Source organism: Columba livia, chromosome 18 (assembly GCF_036013475.1).
Source record: "Columba livia isolate bColLiv1 breed racing homer chromosome 18, bColLiv1.pat.W.v2, whole genome shotgun sequence".
In the NCBI taxonomy this organism is placed as follows: Eukaryota; Metazoa; Chordata; class Aves; order Columbiformes; family Columbidae; genus Columba; species Columba livia.
The window spans coordinates 2500923-2514717 of record NC_088619.1 but is presented as its reverse complement, the minus strand read 5'-3'; the positions used below and the strand labels follow the sequence as shown (position 1 = coordinate 2514717).

The 13795-nt window shown below is 50.5% G+C and overlaps 1 protein-coding gene across 6 annotated transcripts in view; it reads left to right on the top strand.

Moving 5' to 3' along the window:
• Positions 1–13795, top strand: part of GAS7 (growth arrest specific 7) — a 177693-nt gene that overhangs the window by 49670 nt on the left and 114228 nt on the right. For 5 of the 6 annotated variants that reach the window (XM_065034447.1, XM_065034446.1, XM_065034449.1 and 2 more), the window contains 3 exons: positions 1193–1261; positions 3303–3388; positions 6476–6529. In XM_065034447.1, coding sequence (XP_064890519.1) covers positions 1193–1261; positions 3303–3388; positions 6476–6529 — 209 coding nt within the window. The remainder of the gene's footprint in view (positions 1–1192; positions 1262–3302; positions 3389–6475; positions 6530–13795) is intronic. The other variant, XM_065034448.1, reaches the window with a different exon arrangement.

The following is a 13795-nucleotide window of genomic DNA, read 5'->3' as shown; positions in this document are numbered from 1 at the left end:
CTGTATTTAGCCTGTGGTCAAAAATAATTTTCCCTTTGCTGAGAAAGTGAACTGAATGGTTAAACTACAGAGGAAACTGAGAGGGGGAAAGCAGCAGCAGTCCTTTGAGTATCAAAACTGACGTGACGTATATTTGCGTATCTTAGTTGCTAAAGGATCTGGGTGGAAAAGAGGAAATTTGCCAGGGAAACAGCTTTTTTGAAGGGAAAAAAAACTGCTGTGGTCTTTGTATATATCACTAAAACCACTTATCTGAGTCATTCCCAGCTGCCTTTCATGCGGAGAGCAGGGGCGAAGGCACCGCCTGCACTTGGTCCTTGTGCCCAGGGCAAGGGCCAGCACTGGCTGTGCTGTGGTTGCTGTGGCTGGGCAGGTCTCCATGTCCGCGGGGGGGACCCCGGGCTGGGCTGGGTTTAACTACACCTGGAAAGGTTGTCTGCACAGATGGCAGCAGCAGCTTACAGGCGGTGATCTGCGCTACAGCTGGATCCCTGTTTCCTGCCGAGCAGGGCCCTGGGGCAGAGCTGTGCTGGAAGAACCAGTGAGGCAGCTCCCAGTCCGTCCTGTTCCCTCCTGTCCCAGCTGTTGGCCAAGGGAGCCGGGACTGAGGAAAGACAGCAGAAAGAGATGGGAGGAGGTGGGGAGTTCAGGGAGGTGCAGGCACTATCCTCACAAGGTGAAAACCTGGTCCAGACAATACTGAGGGTCAGACTCTTATGAGGAAAGGCTGAGGGAGCTGGGTCTCTTTAGCCTGGAGAAGACAAGACTGAGGGGCGACCTCATTAATGTTTACAGATATATAAAGGGTGAGTGTCAGGAGGATGGAGCCAGGCTCTTCTCAGTGACAACCAATGGTAGGACAAGGGGCAATGGATGCAAACTGGAACACAGGAGGTTCCACTTAAATGAGAAGAAACTTCTTCCCGGTGAGGGTGGCAGAGCCTGGCCCAGGCTGCCCAGGGGGTTGTGGAGTCTCCTTCTCTGCAGACATTCCAACCCACCTGGACACCTTCCTGTGTAACCTCATCTGGGTGTTCCTGCTCCATGGGGGATTGCACTGGATGAGCTTTCCAGGGCCCTTCCAACCCCTGACATTCTGGGATTCTGTGACCCATTTGTACACGTGTAATAGATGTAACTGGTGCGCATGCAGTGTCTCCATCACCCTTACATTAATGTTTTCTTTCAACAGAAACGACCTGGGAACGGCCAAGCAGCGTGCCTGGGACTCCAAAGAGCCCTGTGTCGCAGAGTTCTGCAGGTACTGTTTGGTGCTGTGCCTGACCACTGCACTGGGTGAATCTGCTTCCCTACCACTCAGCAGAGCAAAGGAAAATGCTGTGATTACGCAGGATGTATACTTAATGTACACAACCATGTGAGTGTAGCGATGGTGGGGCTTTCCCTTCTGATACACCTTCTTTCCTTTTGTTTTAGAAACAGCAGCATAACTGTACTGAAAAGCTTTAATTACTGCAGAAAACAAAGCAAAGCAAAAATTACTCTAGAATAAAAAGTGCTCAAGTAAAGGCTGTTGCTGCCAGATGACTGTAAATAATGCAGCCTAGAGGATGTTGTTTTGTGGAACTTTATCAAACTGATGCCCCTCATAATCAGCAGAGCTGAGTGGGAAGTATGCTTGAAGCTTGTGCATTTTGTTGTGACCGAAGGCTTTGTAATGTAGTTGTGTATCTTGTTTTAACCCTACTTTGAGCATGATTCTTTGCTCAGCGTATTCCAAAAATAAAGCAACCTACAGCTCTATAGATGAACTGTAAGCATCTTACAAGGCTTTCTTTCTTGACATGAAAAGTTATCTCCATTTAAGCAGTGCTTTTTACATAGGTAGTGCCCGCCAAGCTGCTCTATCACTCCCCCTCCTCAGCTGGACAATGAAAGGCTCATGGGTCAAGATGAGGACAGGGAGATCACTCAGCAGTTACTGTTATGGGCAAACCAGACTGAACTCAGGAAAATTAATTTAATTTATTACCAATCAAATTGGAGTAGGATTATGAGAAATAAAACCAAATGTTAAAACACCTTCTCCTCACCTCACCCTTCTTCCTGGGCTCAACTTCACTCTCAGTTTTCTCTGCCTCCCACTCTGAGTGGTGCAGGGGGACGAGGAATAGGGGTTGTGGTCAGTTCATCATGTGTTGTTTCTGCCGCTTCTTCCTCCTCAGAGGGAGAACTCCTCACACCTCACCCTGCTTCAGCGTGGGTCCCTTCCACAGGGCGCAGTCCTTCAGGAATGGGCTGCTCCAGCCTGTGTCCCCAGGAGGTCACAAGTCCTGCCAGCAAACCTGCTCCAGCATGGGCTCCTCTCTCCATGGGGCCACGGGTCCTGCCGGGAGCCTGCACAGGCTGTCCACAGGGGCACAGCCTCCTTTGGGCACCCACCTGCTCCCTCATGGACCTCCATGGGCTGCAGGTGGATCTCCGCTCCCCCATGGACCACCACGGGCTGCAGTTGGATCTCTGCTCCCCCGTGGACCTCCACGGGCTGCAGGTGGATCTCTGCTCCCCCGTGGACCTCCACGGGCTGCAGGTGGATCTCTGCTCCCCCGTGGACCTCCATGGGCTGCACGGGACAGCTGGCCTCACCATGGTCTGCACCACGGGCTGCACCTGTGCCTGCAGTACCTCCTCCCCTCCTTCTTCACCGACCTTGGTGTCTGCAGGGCTGTTTCTCTCACATATTCTCACTCCTCTTTTCTGACTGTTCTGGACATTTTTTTCCCCCTTCTTAAATATGTTATCACAGAGATGCTACCACCGTTGCTGATAGGTTCGGCCTTGGCCAGCGGTGGGTCTGTCTTGTAGCCGGCTGACATTGCTCCATCAGACACAGGGGAAGCTTCTAGCAGCTCCTCACAGAAGCCATCCTTGTAGCCCCCCCACTACCAAAGCCTTGCTATGCAAACCCAATACAACATACCCTTCTTCTTCAAGCACATCATTTTACCAAACAGTGCTATAGGAACTGTTTTGAGTTTGGGGGTCTCTTTATCTTGGCTCTTTCCTGTCATAACTCCTGATCAGGGCCTGCTGCAGGATCCTGAGGATGGAGTGGGCCCGTGGCTGAGCTGTAGAGTCCAGTTCTGAGGTCTCACACATCACATTGCCAGCCTCTTGAGAGGGGGAGCAGCATCTTAGTTTCTTAGGCCAGAGGCGCAGAACTCAGAAAAGGCATTGTGATTTATATCTGTATAATCAATTCTGTGATTAGGTTTTTAAATGTGCAATTATTCATTTGCTACCAGCAGCAAGCCTGCTAACTGTCCCGTCTGTCCTTACAGTGAATGGCTACCACGTCTCTGGGACCCCAGTACACCAGCTCGACTCAGGTCACATGAGCCTCCGAAAATCCAGCGGGGGTCCCCAGGTAAGTTTTGGGGGAGAAGCCAAACAGTGGTATCCGAGAATAAATGGGTCTTCTGTTCAGTAGTTCAGGAATCTGCCCAGAGCAGGAAGTCAAGAAGCTTTTTCTTATAGAAACTGTCCGATCAGACAGATTTGTTGCATCTAGAATAGTTAGTCTTTGTGTCCAACTGGTAAAACAGTACAAAATACCAAGATGCTTCGGATTTTTTTGCCCTATCACTCCTTTATGAAAAATCCACCAAGCCACTTCAGTCACTATTAACAACCCTACAAATTTTCCTGCCATCCAGCATGGGGCCTGGGCCTGTCTCCAGCACAGTCCTCTCTCTAGACTTGCACATCTGCCCATGTCTGTATCTCATTGTATTTTCTTGCAGCTCCAGCTTTCCCTCCCAAAGACAGTATTCACAAAGAATTTGTCAGCAGCTTCTTTTTCTCAATTACTTCATCCATTCCGGCATGTCCTCTTACAGGCGCTCCTCTGTGCCTTGCATAGCCTGTGCCTCACCCATCTCATCGCTCCGGGCTAGCGTTCAAGACACTGACCAGTGGACAGCCAGTCTCCCCTGCCTGTTTGTCCAAATTTTCAATACATACTCCTGCATTTTTTATTACACCACTTCATGTCCCTGGGAGAGTCTTCCCTGCAGGTCTGCAGATGGAGCGCAGGGCCTTCTTCCAGCTCCTCCCATGGAGCTCTGCACTCCCTGCCAAAACAGCAACAGCTCAATGAAGAGCTGGTGGGCTGCACTCCTGTTGGGTTGTGCTTCCCTGCCTGCTGGCATTTTTCCCCTGATGATACCAAACCTGAGTTCTCTGTTTCACTTCTATATTAACCGGTAGGTTCTTCTGCAGTGCAACTCCTTAAATATTCTCAGTGAAATGCATGTTTGATCTGTGTGCTGCTACCATGCTGACCTGGGTTGTCTGTTGCTCTCAGCATCCCCCTGATATTCCTTATTTCTTGCTCTAAATTTTGTGTTGTTTGCCAACTGTCCCTCTTTGCTTCAACCCACTTTCTCGCCCACCGCCTCCTAGGTCGTGGCCTTCAGCCTTGCCGCCATGTGTGCTGTTTCAGCTAAGTCAGCGCTTCTGGTTTTGCTTCCCCACCAGTTGATTCATGGCATCTCCCATGACACAGTCTGGCACTTTGGACTCTCTGGTCCTTCCACATCAAACATCTTGCACCTTACTGCCCATGCTGCTTCTTCTCTGAGCAGTTTGCAGAGGCTGGAGGCAGAGCATGTGGGCACCTAAACTAGGTCAAAAGCATTTTAGAAACTGATGTAGTGCATTTACCAGACACCCTGTCCACACATCTGCTGTGACTCCCTCAGAGAACCAAAATAAACTTGCAGGCTGTGACCAATTTTTTTTAAAAACTATGTTAATCCTTGTGCAAAAAATTCCATTTCTCAGGGTATCTGAATCACAATGTTTTTGCAGTTGGCTTGGTGCACAAGTCAGATTAACTGACTCCCCTATAACTTCCTTTGTAGCAACATTTGCCACCTTCCATTTTAATGTGCTGAGTCTGACTCAAGTTTATACCCAAATTCACAAGAGACACACAGGGAGTCCATTGCCATGCACTGGTTTGCTCAGTTGACTCAACCATCAGACTGACAAAAATCCCTTTCATTACTTTTCTCATTCACTTCAACAGCCTTCATGATACTTTCTTTCCATTGCTCCTTTATTACAGGTTTTTCCAAATTGAAGCCCTGGCTTCATTCCTGCTTTGAACCTATAACTAGCTGCTGGTGCCATTAATTCTGAGAGCAGGTTGTGTCCATGCCAGCTTGGGAGCCTGCTTCCCTTGGGAGCTGTGACTCCCTTTGCAGGAGAGTCCTTAGTGGAGCAAACATCTGACCATAAACTGTTGGTTGCAAGAAGCTGTTCTCTACACCCTCAAACTCTCATACACTTTGGCCAGTCCTTATCCTACTTGCCTGTCCTGGGTCATCCCCAACAGCTTTGCCTTGACTGCCTCCTTGTCTGTTCTTGGCACAGGCTGTCTCCTGCTGCAGAGCAGCTTCCACACATTCTCCTGGATGCTTTCTTAGACCTGGGTAGCAGCCATCATGCAAACAAACACTGGCAAGATCCCTCAGGCAAGCTCAGCCACATTTCTTGGAAACAGGTCAAGGGGGAAAAAGCCACAACTGAGAACAACGCAGAGCTGTGCTGTGCTGGGCTCAGGGCCAGGCCTTGTTTACAGCTTCCTAGAGAGCAGCTAAATGCTGCCCGTCCAGGTTGTCACAGCCGCCGCAAAGGCAGCAGCAGCGCAGCCCGCACGCGTTCGGCTCCGGGCACGGCGCTGCTGATGTGAATGGAGCTGGAAGTCGGGCTGTAGCCCAAAGGCAGCGGCTGTTCCGGGGCGCTGCACGACCCGGGGTCCGCTCCCCCCGGCCCCGGTGTCAGGGCAGGGGGATCCGCGCTGAGGTCCACGGCAAAACCCAGCGTCTGCTGCCCGGAGCGGACTCGCACGCTGCGAGCGGCTCCCGCTGCCCCCGAGCCGGCAGCTCGGCCGGGCCGGGACTGCACCGGGACCGCACCGCCCCGGCCGCACGGCTCGGTCCCGGCGGCGCGGCTCGGTCCCGGCTGCAGCCCGCGGCGAGGTCGAGAGGCGGAGCACGGGGTCGGTGCACCCCCGAGGACCGGCGCGCCTGGGAGCGGGCTCGGCCGCCCGGCTCGGCCCGGCCCTGCCCGCCATTGGCCGCTCGGGCGGGCGGTGGCGAGGGGAGGTGGCCTTCAGCTCCCCCCGCCCCGCGCCCAGCCGAGCAGCGCCGCTCTGAAGCGAGCCGAGCCGAGCCGAGTTGAGCACGGCTGAGCTGTGCTGAGCCGTGCGGAGCTCAGCCGAGCCGTCCTGAGCTGAGCCGAGCTCAGCCGAGCCGTGCTGAGCCGAGCCGCGCCGTACCGAGCTGAGCCCGGCTGAGCTGAGCCGAGCCGGGCTCTGCCGAGCCGAGCCGAGCGGTGCTAGGCTCAGCCCAGCCGAGCCGCACAGCCGGGCCATGGGGTCCGCGTAGCGCCCGCCATGCTGTGCTCCGAGAGCGGCCGTGACGCTGCGCCCCGCTTGTCTCCACAGGCCCCGGGGTCCCCGGCGGCGCCGCGGCGGCAGAGCAAGGAGAGCAGCCTGACGGTGAGTGCGGGGCCGGGGGAGGCGGGCGGGCAGGGTGATTTCGGTGTTTAAACACTAATAGTCGGGGGCCCAGGTGGGCTTTGGGATCTCCACCCTGGGCAGAATTCCAGTAGCGTTTCCTTTTTGATTCTGGTGGTTCTGGGATGAGAGGGAGGTAAGAACAGAGCGAGGAAGGGGAACACGCGTGCTCCAGAGGTGCCGGCTGTGGGTCAGGCGTCCTGAAAAAACTTCCCCTGGTGACCATCCCCCTGCCCCAGCAGCCGAGAAGCACTGAAAGGTGAGCACCGAGGAGATTGGTCATTGCCTTGGTAGGGCAGCATCTTCATTTTTCTGTGCCAGAGTGTATGAGTGAAGATTTCTGTTGAGAAGTATAGGCAAAGATTTTAGGTTTCACTATGAAGTTAATCTCACATATAGCTGACTCAAGATGTTCTCAGTATCATGTTTACAGATATTAATATCTTTTGTATGCCTGGTGACCTCATTGGAACACAATTTGCACTTCTGGAGTGCTCAGTGCAGGACAGATGTTTAGAAACAGGAAGGAAATTAAAATAGATTGATGACAGTAACTGGAAATAGAAAGGTTTATTTAAAAGGAAATAATAAAGAAGATAAATGAGCAGATGAATGAATTGCAGTGGTAAAGGAGGGGTGATAAACATGCTTACAGCTGCAAGCATTGGCAGAGTGTAAAATCCACGAGAACAAAAGGAATAATTTAATGTTACATATCATTGTTGACTATTACTATGAGGAGGAGGTTGTCTACGTGTTCTGATGCAGCCTGTTGATTTAGCCTTCATTAGGCGCGATTCCCCGGGTTTCTGGTGACAGGGACAGGGGTTCGAAAGGAGCACCTACAGGTGTCGCTGACTGCAGTGCAGGTCGGTCATTGCCATGTAGGTACGGGTTTGTGTTTTTAGGGGAAAAAAATCAACAGTTTATTTAGTTATCCAAATCAGTCATTAAGAAGGAAAAACCTATTTTTACCGTTAATTAGTGTCTTGAGAGGGTGGTATATTATGGAGTAAGTTGATTTGGGCAGATTCGCAAATGTCCTGTGGAATCTGCAGGACTGCAGGGGCTGGAAACGTGTCTGAGCCACCTACTGCAGATCCCGCTGCCCGGGTCGGGGGGGCTGGAGCAAACCCGGGGCTGAACGTGCTGTCCAGAGGCACCCGCAGGCTCCCCTGCGTGGGGTACGGGTGCAGCACAAGAGTGACAGTGCTTATGTTCTGAAATATTCGCTGTTCACTGAGGGTGGATGTTACTGTCATATTTGCTGACCCATGTGGCATCTGGTAGCATCTGCAAAGCAAGAAAAGTGTTGTGTTCTGTCGGGGTCACCGGGTGTGTGTTTCTCCAGCAGAAGTCCAAAGCTTTCAAGCACAACACATCAAACACACAAAAACAAGCTAATTTTAACAGCTGTTTGCTCCAAGCCATTGCCTACATCAAGGAAGCATTGTGAACACCAGCATTCTCATAGGTAGTGTAAACTGTAAAGCAATGTACTTTTTCCCACTGTCTCCTAGGAGGTTATATTTGTTGAGTGCCACGCAAGCTGACATTGGGATGTTCTGGTTAAGAGGGCTGCAGGGCACATCCTTAGCTTGCTGTCAGATGGTTTTTCTCGGTCTGTAGCATTGCTCAGGCAGAATCCCTTCCTGCAGAGTGGAATTCTGTGATTAACTTTGGGGTTCTCAGTCCAGCAGCACCCCCCCCCCAAACTGAAATCCTGTGATGCACAAACTGCAGACATCAGCTGGTGTCCAGCCTGTCCCCGCTGTCCCTGTTTCACCGCTTTCAGCAGAGGGCCGGCAGTTTGATCCCTTCTTCCTAGGAATGCATCTGCCTTTTCTACATCCAAGTAGCCATTTGGGAGCACAACTTTTGGAAATCCTGAAGGCAGGTGGAAGCTGGAGTATTTCTGCCCTATACGCACCCAACAAGAAGAAGAGCATGGTGTTTTCTCTTTGGTAAATGAATGTTACCGCACTGTGTTGTTTGTTTTCTTTGGAAGGGAAGCCCCTGCTGGGTTATATCAGAGGCTGTTATGAAACTGCTGCTTGCACAAATTATTGATGCTCACTTAGGAAGCAGTGGTGCAGGTCTGCGGTCTGCTGATTTTGCAGTGAGTTGCAAGGTGCACTCGTTAGTCTGAGGCTGGATGGTTTGCTGATTCCTCCCTCTGACCGGGAGTTACCTGTGGAAGCTGAAACTCCTGGGCCAGAGGTGATGGAGAGTTAAATGGAGAAGGCACAGGGGGACATTGGCTCAGGGACAAAGTTCCGTCTGATGATACGGTATTTTTGAGTGTGGGTTTCTTTCTGAAGAATGATCTAGTGCCTTGTCAAGATACTGCATGACTTGGAGAATGCTGGTGTTTTGTATGGCTTATGTTGGACGCATGAACGGACATGTGCTGCAGATGGGAAGAGGGGCAGCCTACATGCAGTAACTTGGGGTTTTCTGGTGCTGTGCTCCTTGCCTGACACAATGTGATGAACGCAGCGTGAGGCTGCACGTTCAGTACCCTTGTCCCTTCCGCCCGGGCATGGCAGGAACTCAGAAACCCCGGCTGTGACAGGTACTGTCCCAGCCATCTCTGGACCAAATAAAGAGGGCTCCAAAACACTTTTGGCAGAATCTTCCCTTTGAAATAGACAGTGTATCAAACAGTTGTTTTAACATTGAGGCCTTCAGTTGTCTATTCTCCCCTTGTATGGTACTGTAGCTGTAGCTGTGGGATCACCCTGCCACTGCTAAATCCACATGCAAACTCATGATGTTGAAGCTACCTAGACACAGCCTAGCTATTCCTGACCTTCCCTGTCTGGGCAGAGTTCAAACTGCCCAAGCCTTAGTCTGTGCCTAAGCTCTTCTGGCATCTCCTCCGGCCTTTGCGTTCAACTCTTTTCCCCAAATGGTCCCATTTGGCAGGTGAACTCATTACATCTAGTGGCATTGGTCATTGTACTTTTCGGCTCTCAGCTGAAACTGTAAAGCAGATATTGAAGTTGGGCAATCTGCACAGCTGTGCTGTGTTTGAAGTGCTGGGAATGTGCAGAAATCAGGAAAAATAGTCCGCATTTTTAAATTGAAGAAATGAGCAAGAATGTTGCCCCGCTTTGGTCGCTTTAGCACAGCACAGTAAGCTCACCCACTGTCCGCTCATTTATTTATATAGTGTCTTATGTAATAAACGTGTAGTTATCTTAAGCCTTGATCAAATTATTCTTGTTTTATTCATGTTGCTTGGCAATGTCCCAGTTACTGGTAAGTGCTGGTAGCAACTTCAAAGGCTCCTGAGGACTTTGAAATCCATGAAATGAATGTTCGTGTCCAACCAAACACAGTTTCTTACTCTGGTGCACGCTGCCCCTGTGCAAATCCTGTGTACTCACCTGCTTCCCTGCGACTTTGCTGCTTCTTTACCCTCAGACACAGGCAAGAGTCACTGGCAATGTAAACAGCTCATTTTGCCATCACTGCCGATGTACTCATGTGAAATACGAGCTGGAATATTTAGCTGCTAAGAGTATAATTGCTTTTGCTTGTGATCAGTGTACAGGCAAAAGTGTTTTAATCCATTTATTGCGTCTGGTCCACAACAGGCTTGTTGAAAGAAATGCCTCAACGTGTGGTGCTTGTCTGGTTTCCTTTTCCCCCCCGCGGGGCTTTGTTGTCAGCGTGTTTTCCACAGCGTGTCTCCCTCTGTCCCTTCCTCCCGGCTCTGGGATCCTGTGGTTTTGATGCCACTCGTGTCCGGTGGCGGCTGGAAGCACAGGCACGTTTGCTCAGCCGATGCTTGCAGTCCGCCTTGCTGCTGTCTTGTCATTAATTTTGCTTCGTTGCAAGCTGACAACAGCCAGTTCTTATTAGCGAAGAAGCTGGGTGAGGACTAGTGAGGCTGATTATCACCTTGGCTGTCCCAGGAGAGCCTGTGAAAACGTCATGCAGGTCATAACGCCTTGTTTCCCCTTCAAGTTGTGTGACTCCTGAGATAAGTGTTTTAATTGGTTTTGTTTCTCACTGGTGCTTAGAGCTGTAAAGATCAGCTCCCGCATGCTCTCGTTCAGGCCTGGGTGGCTTGTCAGCATTGTGGAAAGAGATTAGCGCTGGTCTTACCATGTCGTTTGAATGTGGACCTTGCCCAGAGCGGCTGTCGGGGATGCAGTTGGTGGGAGCAGAGGTCCCAGGCCAAGGGAGGGGGTGTCACTGCCCCAGGGCGGGCAGAGCCATTTAATGCTGTTAAACATCACCCAACCACAGAATGTCAGGGATTGGAAGACACCTCAAAAGCTCATCCAGTCCAATCCCCCCCCGGAGCAGGATCACCTAAGAGTTGAAAATTTAATTATGGAAGGTTTATACCACATTTTACCATCTGCTCTTCTAAGTAAGAGTTATAATTAGCGTACACTGCTTTACACTGCTTAGTATTTTAAGGCCACTACCTTAATCTGGAAGCATGACTTCTACAGAAGAGCACACAGCTGGATTGATATTACACCACACTATTTCTTTAAGAGGTTTTTTTTTCTTCATTTGACTTCTTGAGGAGTATGCTTAATCTCTAAAGGCAGATAATGTCCTCAAGCACGCACAGAACAGCTTCATCTCAATATCACTATAGTCCGTCCATAAATAATTCCGGTATCAAAAGGAGCGTGGTCAGCAGGACAAGGGCAGTGATCCTTCCCCTGTGCTCTGCACTGGGGAGGCCACACCTGGAGTATTGTGTTCAGTTCTGGGCCCCTCAGGTCAGGAAAGAGATTGAAGTGCTGAGCGGGTCCAGAGAAGAGCAACAAGACTGGGGAAGGGACTTGAGCACAAGCCCTATGGGGAGAGGCTGAGGGAGCTGGGCTTGTTTAGTCTGGAGAAGAGGAGGCTTAGAGCTGAGCTCAGCACTCTCTAGAACTACCTGAAGGGCAGTTCTAGCCAGGTGGGGATTGGGCTCTTCTCCCAGGCATCAGCAATAGGACAAGGGGCCATGGGCTTCAACTCTGCCAGGGGAAACTGAGACTGGAGATTAGAAAGCAATTCTTTGCAGAGAGAGTGGTCAGGCATTGGAATGGCTGCCCAGGGAGGTGCTGGACTCACCGGCCCTGGAGGTTTTTAAACTGAGATTGGACATGGCACTTAGTGCCATGATCTAGTGAATGGACTGGAGCTGGACCGAGGGTTGGACTTGATGATCTCTGAGGTCTTTTCCAACCCTGTCGATTCTGTGATTAACAAAAACAACAACAAACTAACCCCTACCCCCCCAACCAGGAAACAACTCACTGAACAATGCCACAGCCCCCGAGCCCTGCAACGCTGTTTCCCATTTGAAGTTTTCTTTGCCCGGTTACCATTGCGAGATGCTTCGGCTCTCTTTGTCGTCAGTCACAAAGCTCATCAATGGGACTATACTGGTAAACCAGAGGGCTTTTTTTCCAGCTATCTTTGGTTTTAGAAACTGGAAAAGGAGAATTTTGGGGGGCGGATGACACAGGGAGTGAGATACGGCCGTGTCCTGCTCAGTGCCAGCCCCGTGTTTCCTCCCTGCTGGGAAACCATGAAAGGTTGTAGGAATGTTCAAAAATACAGATCCGAGAGATCCTGGTTAAATATTAGAAATCTGTGATGATGGAAGGAAAGAGCCATAGGATTTCCTCCGCAGTCATTTTTAGGAATACTTCTAGAGTTTTGAAAGTTTTCATGCCCCCTCTGGGACTTTGTGTTGAAAACTGTAAGTTCTGGTAAGTTCTCTTTACCACACAAATAATCTTTTTTTATTTTTTCCTTTTTCTTATTTTTCTTTTTACTTTTACATTTTCAATTTTTCTTTTTTTTTTTAAAGATTGCAAAAACTTCTACATTTCTTGAATTCCAACACCCATTTCCTTTTAAATGCGATAGGAGACCCAAATGGCCTCACAATTTTTTTCTAGACAATTCAGCATCATTTCTAGACAATTAAATATAAGCTTCTGGGAAGTGAAGGGTGTTTGATTTATTCATAAAGCTTAGAGTCTGATGATACTCTCCGAGAAGCAGATGGATTAGCTTCATTCTCATGGCCGTTGGTGTGTGTCACTGTTCCCGCTGTGTGTGTGGACGTGGTGCGGTGTGTACGATGCCTTCACCAGTCCCAGCGTGAGCATTTCCAGTGACTCCGTGTTTATTTCTTCAGGGCATTAGTGATGTGATGGGGAGTCTTAATAAGCAGCTTCCAGCCGACACAGATTTAGTTTTTGTGAAGCAGGTGCCATTTTTAGCGGGGAATATGAATTTCCCTTGTGGTTTCCCTTTGCAGTTTTTGAGCTGCAGAAAACAACTTGTGTGCCGCTGTACGTGCTGCTGCTGCATGTCACCTCTGTGTGCCACGGTAGCCAGTCTGCTGGTAAAGGCTGCAAAATACATTGAGGTGCCTATTTCCCCCTTCTCATTACCCAGTGTGACAATGCTGGGCCCTAGAAATCTGCCTTTAAACACTGCTGTCTTCAGGGGAAGCGTTTGGTCCTTTCTCGGTTGAAATAAGCGGTCTTCACAGAATGTCAGGGGTTGGAAGGGACCTGGAAAGCTGATCCAGTGCAATCCCCCCATGGAGCAGGAACACCCAGATGAGGTTACACAGGAAGGTGTCCAGGCGGGTTGGAATGTCTGCACAGAAGGAGACTCCACAACCTCCCTGGGCAGCCTGGGCCAGGCTCTGCCACCCTCACCATGAAGAAGTTTCTTCTCAGATTTAAGTGGAACCTCTTGTGTTCCAGTTTGCACCCATTGCCCCTTGTCCTGTCACTGGTTGTCACCGAGAAGAGCCTGGCTCCATCCTCCTGACACTCCCCCTTTCCATATTGATCCCCATGAATGAGTCCCCCCTCAGTCTCCTCTTGTCCAGCTCCAGAGCCCCAGCTCCCTCAGCCTTTCCTCACACGGGAGATGCTCCACTCCCTCCAGCATCTTGGTGGCTGCGCTGGACTCTCTCCAGCAGTTCCCTGTCCTGCTGGAACTGAGGGGCCACAACTGGACACAATATTCCTGCTTTGAAATGGACTTCAAAATAGAAAGAGTGATTTTGTGGCAGAGGGGAGTGGAGAAGGCTCTTGCACTATATCCAGGACAGCCTCTGACACTTCAGCATGGACAGCCAGCAGCAGAGCCAGTATGGGTTTGCCCGAACAGTGTTGTATCAGCTAAAGGCTTTGTCTGCTTTGCTCTGGCGTGGTGGGTGTACACTGTGTCAGCACTTTGCAGTCTGGTGCTGTGTCC